The sequence below is a fragment of the Mastigoproctus giganteus genome, chromosome 13 (genome assembly GCF_048544385.1).
Source record: "Mastigoproctus giganteus isolate SK-2022 chromosome 13, ASM4854438v1, whole genome shotgun sequence".
Lineage (NCBI taxonomy): Eukaryota > Metazoa > Arthropoda > Arachnida > Uropygi > Thelyphonidae > Mastigoproctus > Mastigoproctus giganteus.
This window is the reverse complement of record NC_143587.1, coordinates 129,295,561-129,309,703: the sequence shown is the minus strand read 5'-3', so window position 1 is coordinate 129,309,703 and position 14,143 is coordinate 129,295,561. Positions and strand designations below refer to the sequence as shown.

General features: G+C 37.2%; 1 protein-coding gene across 1 annotated transcript in view; it reads left to right on the top strand.

Annotated features, from left to right (window-relative positions):
- The first annotated feature begins 680 nt into the window (after positions 1 to 680).
- The window catches only part of LOC150076435 (acyl-coenzyme A synthetase ACSM3, mitochondrial-like), a 183,497-nt gene continuing 170,034 nt past the window's right edge, over positions 681 to 14,143 (top strand). Inside the window, exon 1 of the mRNA XM_090388160.1 lies at positions 681 to 955. Coding sequence (XP_090244286.1) covers positions 731 to 955 — 225 coding nt within the window. The 5' untranslated portion in view covers positions 681 to 730. The remainder of the gene's footprint in view (positions 956 to 14,143) is intronic.

Genomic DNA, 14,143 nt, shown 5'->3' with positions numbered 1-14,143 from the left:
CAGTTATAGATTCAAATAGATCTTGCTGTTTGAGGCCTACCGGGAAATTTCCCGGTGTCAAGTGAGCCAATTTGTCCCTGTCCATCAGTGATCTTTGCTGTACTAATTGAAAAAATAAAAAAAACATCAACTTGTACTTTGTGCGTGTTCTGAATTTAATGTAGTATTGGAGTTCTGAAAACAGGAAATTAAGTCCGTTAATTTATTCTTCCAAAACAGCAGTAAGACCTTTACTGGAAACTGTAAGAAGACGACTTTCATCTGGGATTACCCGTATACTTTCTTGGTAACTGCGGTAGAATAAGTAAACAGGCAACAGAGAACAAATAATTTTCAGAAAATTTCATGGTTGGTAAATCCCGCTTAGTTAGATTGTGTCATTGCAAAGTGGAGAGCGGTAGACTCAGTAATAGAGCTATTTACCTCTTTGACGAACATTGTCTCAGACTTGCGAAGAATAAGCTTGAATTAGACCGGAAAAGTCACACTTCATAAAAACAGGGAAAAAGCTGCCTGCGGGAAGGGGGGGTTTCTACAGGGTATAGAACAACATTAAAAATTCTGCACCACAAGGTCGTACGCGCGTGACGTAAAACCTTTGCTCTTAGAGAAAACCAGTTCCACTGTGATTAGCGATATACTCGAGTGTAAGGTTCTATATATCCGCATCATGGCTTCAAGATTCGTGAAGTTAAGACTCCCTTTCTCCCTGTCACTAGGGGGAAAGAGGATGCGAAAATCATCTTCAAAACAATCGCCGTTAGCTTGCTTCATACTGGATTCGCAAAATAATAATTATAATGATGGCGTGAGCTTTACAAGGAGGACCTACTCCAGTGGACCTTCAAGAGTAGGCTTCAATGATTATGAAGTTGAAAGGAATATTGCCATCCCGATGCCACATTACTTCAATTTTGCTAGCGATAAAATTGATGTGTGGGCTGAAAAAGAAATGGTAAGCCTTGTTTTATTTTCTTAATATATTTCGGAAACATATGAATGACTAATTAAGAAAATTATTATTAATAATTACTCGCATGTGTGTGTGTGTGTGTGTGTGTGTGTGTGTGTGTGTGTGTGTGTGTGTGTGTGTGTGTGATCTAAGAATAAGCGTAAATTAATTCGCCCAACTTAAATGTTCAATCACAAAAATATGTATACTATGTCCTGTCCATTGGTCCGTTCATGCGTATATAATAACTTGACTCCCAGCGAACAGACTCGTGAATTTTCATATTTGGTTCACTAAAAGTTAAAAAGAAAATGTGGTGTAATTAAATTTTGATTTCACAATAATGATGTCAAAACACTATTATACCACACTAAAGGAAGACTAGTAACCCTGTAGAAACCCCCCCTTCCCGCAGGCAGCTTTTAAGCTGCAACTAGTAATGCTGAAAAGACGCCAAATGCCACCTGCACGTTGGCAAAAACTAAAAATTAAAATTTGAAAATTACAGAAATAAATAAAATTTATTTATTTATTTCTGTAATTATTGAATACTGAATTAAACAGAATACTGAAATAAATAAAGTTTATATATTTCAATAATTTTCTAATTTTTATTTTTGCTTGTATGTATTTATTTCTAGTTTGCAAATATAAACCAGTAATGCCGGTTCTAGTTGCTAGAGAAAGACAGCGTTATAATTTCACAAATAATTATTTCATATTTAGATCTTTAAAAATATTTGTTGAACCAACAGAAATTTTATTGAAATCGGACTAATTCAGCATTTTTAAGCAAAATCAGGAGTTATCTAGATATTAAAATACAATAAGCGAGTCAGAAACATTTCGAGTGTTTAAGCATTACTTGATGAGGATAAGTTACATCACTACCAAAGTTTCAGCGTATGTTTTATGAGCCCCTTAGAAAGTGTTATGATTCCGATTCCACTCAACCCCTCCATTCAAATAAATTAAAATGAAAGAAACTGTATTTATTTATTTTTATCATTTTATTTTAGGCGAATATACAAATGCCTTTCATATGAATCATTTGTAGCTTCGGAAATTAGTGGGATTCGTAGAGAAAGAAAATTCTGATTGACACCAATTTCAGCGTATGTTTCATTAGTTCTGGGAAGGTTTCACGCATAATTCGAATTCCATAGTCCTCCCCCAGCGCATGGTTTGTTAGTCGCCAAAAAAAAGTCTGAAGTCGAATTCCGATTCCATAGCTCCTCCCTTCGACCCCCCCCCTTACGATCTTGAACAACATCTCTGATCCTTTTAAAGATTTCAGGACTTATTTAAAATATTTTAGCTACCTTTGTACTAAATTTCATGTCGAAAGGATAACCCTAGCAGTCATTCTAACCCCTTTAAATGAACTTTTACAAAAATGCCACCTCAAGGGCAACCTAGCTTTGAAAATTCTGTAAAAACGTATGGAGAACAATACCGACATTTTTTAACACCCTGAAGTATGTTATTTCATACTTCAGGAGGAACGCGCCTGAGATGTCAGAAATGTTTTCTTTGCCCAGTTTGTTCTCTCTTTTTCCGTTTTGCCTTTATCATTTCAAAATAATTTGGAAATGTTAATTATCTATTCATATTATTTACCCAAATACAAACTTTATAAACATATTTTTACATGCAAGCTGTTAAAGCAGCCTGAAACTCACCACATCTTTTCCTATAATAAATGACAAGATCCAACAACGGGAGGGATGAAGAAAATCATGCTTGAGAAGTAGATTTTTTACTAGCCTACGGAGAAATTTGAATAACAGAAAAATGAATACGCTTTTAAACTCATTTTCTGGAATAAGTTTGTTAATCGAGCCTTTTTTTATGTATGTTTATTATGTGGAAAGCCTCTAACAATAAAATAAAGGACTCGTTCTTGTTTTATTGTTACCTTCTGTATGCGATTTATTGATCTAATCAGGACATTTTTTTATCCTCGCCTCGCTTTGGAGCGTGAATGAAAATGAATGGTATCATTAAACAGCGTTGCTCCATTACTTAAAACTATTTAACTAGTCAGAAAGGTGTAAAATGTTATGAAACATTTGTAATTACCTGCGATTTCTCTGAGCAGTGTGCCTGAAAATTAAAAATTTTAAATATTAAGAAGAAAAAGAAACTTTTTAATTAAAAAATAATAATAAATATATATATATATATATATATATATATATATATATATATATATATATATATATATATATATATATATATATTCCGCATTCAATTACTCAAGATGAAACCTAGGATGGAGAGCTTTGAAAATCTACGATTCCTTCGGAATTGTAGATTGGATCAACACCGAGCTAGAGGAGATCGACAAGGATAATGATGACCAAGAGCCGCCAACGCCACCCGAAGTAGGCCATCGAGGGATTGACTATAACCCGTAAAGGAGGGAGGAGATTGTTTGACCTCACTGAACAAAAGGTGAAGGCGATTATTCTGCGGGATTACTTCCACGAAAACACAGTGCCAATCTACAAAGCCATAAGAATGACAAACGACACTCAACCTCAACAAGGAGACCAAAATCACAGAGACAGAAGAAACAAAGACACAAAGATGGGCAAAGACAACACTCCATTACAGACACTGCAATGAACCCATCAAGACTACATAGATAAGATGGCTTCCAAAGGAAAGCGCTTCCCCGAAACCGCAGGAGTCATGCTCGCCGTCCAAGAACAGGTAATCAACGCGAGAAACTAAAGGACATACATCGCTAATGACCCCGGAGTAACAGATGACACATGTCGACAGTGCCACCTACCCCCAGAAACAATCAGCACATCATCGCAGAATGCAAGGTTATCACCCAGATGGAGTACACTCACAGACACGACCAGGTGGCTAATGATAATACATCAGAAGCTAGCGCAAAAATAGCAGATGATCAAAAGAAAGTTTATCGTATTACAAGTACGAGCCTCAGGCTACTAGAGACCTCTATTCACAGACTATACTGGGACCATGCCATCATTACGTAAAAGACGATCACGCACAACAGACCAAACATAACCCTCACTGACCAGAAGGAAACGGCGACCTACCTGATTGACAATAGCGGTGCCCAACACTAGCAACCTGCAGTAAACGTACGAGAAAAAATCAGGAAGCACTCAGACCTAAGATAGGAAGTCAAAGATATGACCATCCCGATCATCGTGTCAATCACTGGCATGGTGCCATGGAACCTCCATAAGACTCTAGCAACAGTAGACCTACCAGAGAACATTTATGGAACTCCAGTAAGACACGATCCTGAACACATGTAGGACAGTAAGAGAATTCCTCAAACAACAATGACAGTAATAATGATAGTAACTGACACATCCATACACTTGGTACACCCATACCAACCACACCCATACACTTGGTACCAGTACCTCCCGGGGGGGGAATAAAAGGAGAAAAAGTTTTATAATAATAATAATGCGCCCGATAGGCCAGTGAACATGATATAACCTTCACTGACAAGCATAAAAAGACTATCTATCTCATCATCATAGCGATGCCAAACACTAACAACCTTCAGAACACCTAGGAGGAAAAGATCAGGAAGTACACAAACTTTAGATTAGGAAGTCAAGGAGATGTGGCATGTGGAACAAGTAACCGCCATCGCGATCACCGTATCAACCACAGGCACGCTGCCAAGGAGCCTATACAGGGTGATTCACTACCAGTGCGACAAACTTGCAGGAGGTGTAGGGGGCACAAAGACGAATCGGAATCACATAGCATTGCAGGGTCCGAAATGCCTTCGTCATGCGGTAGAGGACGTTGAACGGGAGGTCGCGTGAACAGCGATCCCGCTAGAAGTCAGCATTTGCGAACCGTTTCTGTTGAAGAAACCAGGTAGCAAAAGTCCTCCGGAGTGGATAATCCGCAGGCTACAATGATTGGATGCGTTGCAGATGGTATGAACTCATTTGGTTTGTTGACAGTATCCTTCATACAGTGGATTGGGAAATACCCAATCGTTGGCCTATCGCTCGAGTACTCGTACTCGAATTGCCTTCTGCAAGACGTAGGACATTCTCCTCATTGTCTGGCGTCCTCGTCGTTCGCTCTCGATTCATGGTACCTCTCGTGAAACAACCAGTCTCGCGTAACCTTCTGTGCACACGTGCGAAAATCATATGATGAGGAGCACGCCTGTGCGGGAAACGTTCCTGGTACAAGCGCAGAGCGGCGCGCCCGTTACAGTCCGCAGCTCCATACGCGAGGTGCATGTCGGCCAGTTCAACGTTTGAATACTCGTCCATCCTACTGCCTCGGGAACCGGTTCGCAAATGCCGACTTCCAGCGGGATCGCTGTTCACGAGACCTCCCGTTCAACGTCCTCTACCGCATGACGAAGGCATTTCGGATCCTGCAATGCTATGTGATTCCGATTCGTCTTTGTGCCCCCTACACCTGAAAGTTTGTCGCACTAGTAGTGAATCACCCTGTATAAGAACCTAACGGGCAATAGGCCCCCCCTGAGAACACCTGCAAGGAACTCCAGAAAGAGGCCATCCTGATCACCTGTAGAATTTAGTCAGAGTTCCTTAACCACTAATAATAACCGAACATAACAACCACCCTACGCAACTAATACCAATACCCGTAGCGAGATTGGAAAATAAAAACAGCGCCCAAGACCAAATAAATCTTGCATTGACTGAGATGTTTCTTTATTTGGAAAGGAAGGAGGGATTGCTTTTTCTTATCTTCATATAGGAGCTTCAAATTCTTAACATGGCTCTGTACGTATAAATACGTTTAACACTGTGGTGATGTTTTAACTCTGCCTCGATATATATATATATTTTTTTTTATGAAAACCCCAAACACGAAAGGTATTAGAACCTATAGTGCTTAGTACCGTGCTTGGGTTGGAGGTTGAAAAGACGAAAGAAGATATTTGTTGACATTAGACTTGAACTTCTGTAGACTAATTTTCAGGAAATACGTATGAAGGAAGGTTATTCCAGAAAACGGCAGTTGAATGAATAAACGAAGAAGATGAAAAGTTGGTTCTGTGAGTTTGAAGTTGGACAGTAAATGGATATTGGTTGGTGGCGGCACGTGTTCGTACTGTTTTGAAAGAGAGAGCGGGAATTATAGAAGCCAATTGAGAAGAACAGTGCCCATGGAAGTATTTGTAGAAAAGGCATGCAGCAAAAACAGAACGTCTATGAGGCAGAGAGTGGAGAGACTGTTAGAGATGCGTCATTAATTAACCTAATTGACTTATCCTGAATGGAACTAGAAGCCTAAGAGAGGTTTTGGGGGCACTGCCCCAGATGTGGAAACAATATCCCATGGTAGAGCAGATTTGCGATTTGTAAAGAGTGAACAGCTGTTTGGAAGAAAAGTAACGCCGAGAGCAAAAGAGAAAACCAAGTTTTTTAGATGCAGAGGAAGCAATATTTGTAATGTGCTTGTGCCAAGACAGTTGTTTGTTGGTTATTTGGTTTTTAGGAGCATTAGCAACTAAGGCCATATTCCTCCGGGATATGCGGTGGTCATTCCCTTGACCTTTCCGCATCCTCCGTATTTGGTGGTGACGGGCTCGAACCCCGGTCTAATCAAGAAGGGTGTGCTACGCACTGCTGCTCCTTCCAACCTAGCTACGGAGGTGCCCTGTGCCAAGACAGATTAGAAATCAGGATAATCCTCAAAAGAGATATATCATTTTGCTTAGAAATGGGAGTGTCAACAAAGATAAGCATAGGAGCAGAAGAACCCTTTTTGCGAGATATAAGACAGGACTAAGTTTTAGAAGGATTGAAATCAACTAAGCTGTCTTTGCCCCACTGGAGAATTACCTGGAGATCGGCATTTAAGCAATTGGTAGCGGATATTCGAGAAGTTGAAGCTGATTCAGCAGGGCGAGGTTTCTCAAACTGGTAGGTGGAATGCAATGTGCTATCATCAGCAAAACTATGGATATGATTTCCGGTCAATGGAAGGTCATTAATATAAAAGAGGAAAAGAGTGGGGGAAAGAATTGAATCTTTGGTACACAAGCATTAGTGGAGAAGTTAAAAGACAGAGCATCATCTACAAGTACCCTCAGTGAGCGGTCAGAGAGAAAACTGAATTACAATTACAAAAAACAGTTGGCAAGCCATAAAATGCAAGCTTTTTAGAAGACCTTTACGCCAAACACGATCGAAAGCCTTTGAGATGTCAAGAGCAACTGCTTGTGCTTCACCGAACTTTTCCTTTGAATTTGTTAATAAATGGGTAACATAAGCAAGAATATCACCAGTGGATCGACACTGACGGAATCCATACCGGCGATCGTTGATCAGACGGAAGGTTTCTAGGTAGTTTAAGAGATGGCGGTTAATTGATTTCTCCATTACTTTAGAAAGAGTAGACGTAATTACAATGGGACGATAATTGGATGAGAGGGACTTGTCAACCTTTTTAGGAACTGGCTGGATATCAGCAAATTTCCAAGCAGAAGAAAAAACATCTTTGGAATAAGAAAGCGAAAAAAAAAAGGCGGCAAAGAACAGGAGTAAATTCAGGAGCAAAGGTTTTGAGAACAAGTTGAGAAATACCATCAGGACCTGAAGCTTTCTTAGCATCGAGATTCGTCAAAAACTTTCTGACAGCCTTTTGACGGAAGGCCACAGGAGGCATTGAATGGATCGTGTTGGGAATGGTGGAAGGTGTTTTACCAAGATCATTAATACATGAGTTGGAATAAAAATGGGATGCTAGCAGGTCAGCTTTAACCTTGGCTGAAGTGACAATAGAACCATCTAGTATTGACAGAGTTGGGAGCAGAGATGGGCAAAAGTTGGGGCCAATAGCTTTGGCAAGAGACCAGAATGTTTGTCCACCATTAAGGCAAGAAGCAAGTTTTCTACTCTTAGCCTCTACAAAATCTAGTTTAGACTGATTAATAACTGCTTTTCAATTGTTGCAAGCTTTGATGTAGGCAGTAAATGAAGCCAATTACAATATGCAACATTGCAACGATATGCCTGAAGATGGAAAAAGCATGCGCAGTTTTTTGTTTTACAAGACTATATATTAATTACTAATTATACTACACCGTCTTTACTTCCATTATGAAACAGGAAATAGGAGACAGTATTTCACAACCACAATCTCCTAGCTTATTATAGGTAGGACATTCGGTATAAACACTAAGTAAAAAATACCTTTTCTTTTTTTTTTTTGCAAAAACCCTACCACAAAAGGTATTAGAAGCTATAGTACTTACTACCGTGCATGGATTTAAGGTTGTGAAGACGAAATAAGATACTTGTTGACATTGCATTATGTGTACTGGCTGGTTTGGAAGAGGGAGAGTGAATTATAGAAGCCCATTCAAAAGAACACGGGCCATGGGGGCCATCTATAGAAAAGCCACTCAGCAGAAAAAAAACGTCTGTGAGAAAGAGAATGGGAAGACTTCGTAACAGTTTCTTCGTTATTTAACCTAATGACACTCTTTTTAATATAGCCTGAGTGAGTTGTTATGGGCACTGCCCCAGATTTTGAGACTTGTACAGAGTAGGTAGCTGTTTTGAAAAAAAAAAAAAAAAAGCAACGCCGAGAGCGAAAGGGAAAGCCCAGTTTAGTTTTTTAGATGCAGAGGATGCAATATTCGTGTTGTTTATGCCAAGACAGATTACAAGTCAGGGATCCCTAATAGAGATATCTGATCTTGATTGGAAATTTCAGTGTCATCAAAGATAAGAATAAGAACAGAACAATCTTTTTTGCGAGATATAAGACAGGACGGAGTATTAGAAGGATTGAAATTAACTGTTATCTTTGCCTTACTATAAAATTACCTGGAAATCAGAATTTAAGGAATTGGTAGTAGATGTTTGACAAGTTCAAGCAGTTTGTGCGGGGCAAGGTTTTTCAAACTGGAAGGTGGAATACAATGTACTATCATCAACAAAACTATGGATAAGATTTCCACTCAATGGAAGAAGGTGATTAATATACAAGAGTAAAATAGTGGCAGAAAGAACTGAACCTTGGGAAACATCAGCATTAGTGGGAAGTTAGAAGACAGCTGTCTACCATCACCCGCAGTGAGTGGTCAGAGAGGAAACTGAATATCCAATTACAAAAAACATTTTGGCAAACCATAAGATGGAAGCTTAATTAGAAGATCTTTATGCCAAACATGATCAAAAGTCTTTGAAATGTCAAGAGCAACTGTTTGAGTTTCGCCAAACTTTTCCATTGAATTTGTCCACTGATGGGTAACATAAGCCAGATTATCCAGTGAATCATGATTATCATAAACCAGTGAATCGACACTGATGGAATTCATACTGGTAATCATTGATCAGATGGAAGATTTCTAAATAGTTTTAGAGTTGGCGGTTAATTCATTTCTCCATTACTTTAGAAAGGGTAGAAGTGCAATGGGACGATAATTGGATGGAAGGAGTTGTCACCCTTTATCTGAACTGGCTGGACATAATCCAATTTCCAAGGAGAAGGAAAAACACTTGTGAATAAGAAAGTGGAAAAAAAAGGCGAGTACAAATTTCTGGGGCACAGGTATTGAGAACAAGTTAAGAAATGTCATCGGGACCTGGAGCTTTTTTAGTATCGAGATTGTTCAGAATCCTTCTGACATTCTTTTGACGGAAGACCATAGTTGGCATTGAATGCAGGTATTGGAAATGGTGGGAGATGGTTTACCAAGATCATCAATGCATGAGTTGGAAGGAAAATAGGATGCAGGCCGGTCAGCTTTATCTTTGTCTGAAGTGACAATATAATCATCTGGTTTTGACAGAGGTAGGAGTAGAGATGGACAAAAGGTACGGCCAGTAGCTTTGGCAAGAGACCAGAATGCTCGACTACCATTTGGACAAGAAGCAAGTTTTCTACTCTTAGAGTGTTTGAAATCTAGTTTGGACTGATTAATAACTGCTTTACAATTTTTACGAGCTTGGTGTGTAGGCAGAAGATGAACCAGGAGATTTGGATGAAAACCAATTGAGATATTCAACATTCTTATCTAGAACAGTCGTAGTTATTGGAAAATAAAGGTTTAGGTAAAGGACGAGATTTTAAGGTGGAAGAATAATAATATCATTGACGCAATCTGAGCAAACATTGACATCAGACGATTTAAAACAGTAATCCTACCAAGGAAAAGTAGAATAGATTTCTCGCAGATCACCCCATTTTGTATCCTTGTAATGCCAAACAACACGAGGCTGAGAATGGCCACTAAATAATTTTTCCATTGGAGAAAAGACCATCACCAAGTTGTGATCCGAGATGCCCGGAACGCCAGTCACCTCGGGAAAAATATCAAAGTGTTGGCGCTGACTGTATATTTAGCACTGTCTGGTATTCTAGTAGGCAAATGAACAATACACATGGTTTTTAGTAATTGCAAAAGGCTCAGCATCTCGATCAGCTGAGTCCGTGTAGCTAGAAAACTGAAGCCTGCTGGACTTGTGAACATTAAAATCGCTAAGGGAAATTACCTAACTGTTAGGAAAGTTGGACTAGAGAAAGTCGAGCTTCAAAGAATGGAAGTCAAAGTTATTAGATAATTGGATGAATTATAGAGGCAACAGGTGAATTTGACAGAATGTGGCAGAGACATTTTAAATCATAAAAGACGAGGCGATTCCAAATTACTGTCTTTGACAGAGTACATCAGAGCAGGCATATGTACAAGTACCACCTTTGAAGTGAAAGGATTCATACAGCAAATAATTAGGACAACTGATATTAACAGTGGTTGAATTAACTGTCAGAAAAAATAATTGGAGTTGATTTTTCTTTTTGCTGGGCAGCCAAGCTCCACTTTTTCTGAAGTGGAGCTTGGCTGCCTGTAAGTGGAAATGGACATCATTGAGATTAATAGTACAACGGGTAACGTTATACTATTTGTATAACGGTAACGGGTTTACTGAATCCAAGTAGTATGTGTGTCCTAGGAAGAGAATGAAGAATTATTGAATTATTATGCAAGGTGTATCTGAAAATTTCATCATTTCATATTTCCTCTCTTCCCCACGACTAACTTTTACCTCAGTTGCTCCAATGAAATATTGTCCATTGAATCTTTCTAATCGGTAATCAACTCTTTTTGATATTTTTTATTTCAAATTTTTTTGCCCCATTCTGCTAAATACTTTTGCTCTCTTTACTCCGTTGCCAGCACTATAAATCACTTGGAACTTTTTGATTTTCAATCTAAACTCAGTTTTTTTCCAGTCCTATTTTCCTAATAATAAAAGCCTATTTTCCTTTAAGACTTAATGTTCATTACTCAAAGTGCTTTCCAATTTCCAGTTCTACTGACCAATTTAGTAGATGCTACGGCGTTTGCTGTCAATGAAGATTTTACAGAAATTGTCCATTTACCTACTACGAGTAAAATTTCAGACAAACTTAACCACACTCTTTATCTTTTCCTCAACAACAAACCTTCAAAGTACACAGTTCCTGTTAGATACCGTAATCTCCATTAAAATTCTGCTAACAGTTCTTTCTTTTATAAATTAACATGTAAGTAATGTTCCTGATTATATATTGTATAAGCTAGTTTCGTTATATTAATTTTCTAATTAGACAAAAGTATTTGTTGCATCGAAAACTCAATGAATAACGATTGAAGATTATAATTTTTAACATTTCAACAATGGTAAATAAATACTGTGAACTCAGTAAGGAAATCATCAGGAGGTACTAATCATAAAATATTTAAAATATTAAATAAATATAAAAATGAATGAAGAATCATTGTCTTTGGACTTTCTAGGTTACAAAATTAGAAAGAAAATCATTGATTTTCTCCAAATAACGTATAAGAATGAAGGCGGAAGTATTTATTGGCCGTTGTACAAACACGCAAAGGAATTAGGTAACTACTAAGCTGTTTCCTAATTCCTTGGGGGAAGGGGAGAATACAAGTATGCAGATCAGGAAAGTCCTGTTCAGTTGCTGAGGGAGCACGATTCGTCTATAAAATTGCCCTGTTTGTCATAAGTTTACAGCTGTATCAACATGTAAGAAACATAAAACCACAAGATAATCACCCATACGTGAAGAAACAAAACAATGACAACTCATAATAATCATTCAGCCTATAAGTGTGAAACTGCCTTCAAATGATTTTTAAGAGGAAAGGTTCGATATTTGAAGAAGTTTCTGCATGGCTGCCATTTCTCAGATGAATTCATGTGCATGTTTGAGAAATAAAAAAACTTCGAACTTATACGCAAAATTGTAATTGAAAATAAGTAAATATTTTTCAAATATTAATGTTTCCTTAAAGTTAAGAAGGGATTATAACGAACGCCAATAAAAGTGTTTTCTAGTAGTCCCTAAGTTTCAAAATAAACAAAATAATTGTATTTGTAGTTTTTTAACAAGTTTTTTTAGTAAGTCTAAAACTCACTCCCACAGTGTAGCACGCTGTGGGAGTATGTCCACTGTATTCCACACCAAAGTTGGTTCAAATCCCTTAAAAAACACGAGGAATTTTTATAGATTTTTTTCACAACCTGCTTGCGTTAGTCGGTCTCAGGTCGGTCTTCTTGCATAGTTTGGTTTTTACTCCCAGAAATTCGAGTTTTTCGTCCAGCGAAATGGGTAAATCAACCATAGAATGCACACAATTTGCATAAATAACATACTGACCCCCTCATAGCCTAAACTGCTTTGGCGCTTAACACACACACACACACACACACACACACTTCAGTTTCAGTCTGAAAGTTTTACGCTAAAGACTAATCGAAAAAAACGTGTCCTATATGAGGGAACTCTTATCGTTGCCTTTAGGCAATGAAAAAAATATTAATTTTAGGTGTTATTCTTTGATAGTCAACAGAGTTCGCGAGTCTCCATTTACACGTTTCATTTTTTTTCTTTTTGTAGTTATTGCTAGTCTCTTCTTTTCGGATATTATGTAAGTCATTTATTTATCATTATGCAGATGGTTCAAAAATCAAAGTGAAAAAATAATTTCTCATTTTAATTTTCCTTAAAAAAAAAAAAACTTGTATTCCTAAGAAATCTGCGGATAATTTCTCACACATAATCCCTTACAGTCAAGTCAAAAAAATAAAAAAAGGAAAGAAAGCATCGAGAAAATCACGACAGATGTCATTTATGGCTTTAACAAGAACTTAGTATTCAGCCCTGGGCTTGTTTAACTTTCACAGTTGATTTGATTTATGGGAAAAAGATAACGAACCAGTTCTAAGGATAAACGATTGCATGAAGATATTTCCTAGAACAGCGAGAAGCGATTGTATCAGTTTGATGGAAAATGGCGAAAGAAAGTGTTACCATATGTTCTATTTTTGTTTTTTTTTTTTTTTTTTTTTTTATTAAAAACAAGAATATATTTAAATACATTTTACTTTTTCTTACAAAGAGATAAAAATAAATGTCCCGTGAATTAAAAAAAAAATTCTCGCAAAAGCAAAATAATTTTTTTAAATTCTATATATATATATTTTTTAAATTATAGAATTTGAGATTCAATAAAAAATAATAAAAAAATTAAAGAAATTTTTCTTTAATTTTTTTCAAGAAATTAAAGCTCATAATTTACGACAGTACGACGGTGAAGATTTTCACTGTTATCAAATTACATAAAAAAATTAATAAAAATACATAAAAATACATAATTACATTAAAAAAATTACATAATCATTACATAAAAACATTTGAGTTTTGTGCTTTGAGCCCTTCAACTTATATAATAACTGGAAGATCATTTTTTTATTAAAAAAAATGTAAAATCCAACTGCTTCTCTAATGGCACAAACTGGGAATGATATAATTAAAAAATTCCATCTTGGAAAGCGCAGTTGATAGAATCGCCGTTCTCCCTATACTGCCTGGAAAAGAACTAGGTTCGAGTCCCGTCAATGACAAGAGGAATTTTTATAGCCCTTTTTCACAACGTGGCTGAGTTAGTGGGTCTCAGGCGAGGGTAACATGGTTTTTTCATCCAGCCAAAAACCCCACTACAACAATTAACATTACAAAAATTCATAAAAAAAATTACAATATTTAGCAACCATTTATTTTAAAATAGTAATTTGGAAAATGCATTTTAGAAAACTGAAAAATACTGTATTTACTGTTTACGTAACGTCAGAAGTGCCTGTCAGAAGCATTGGAGTCTGTCCATCACCTAGC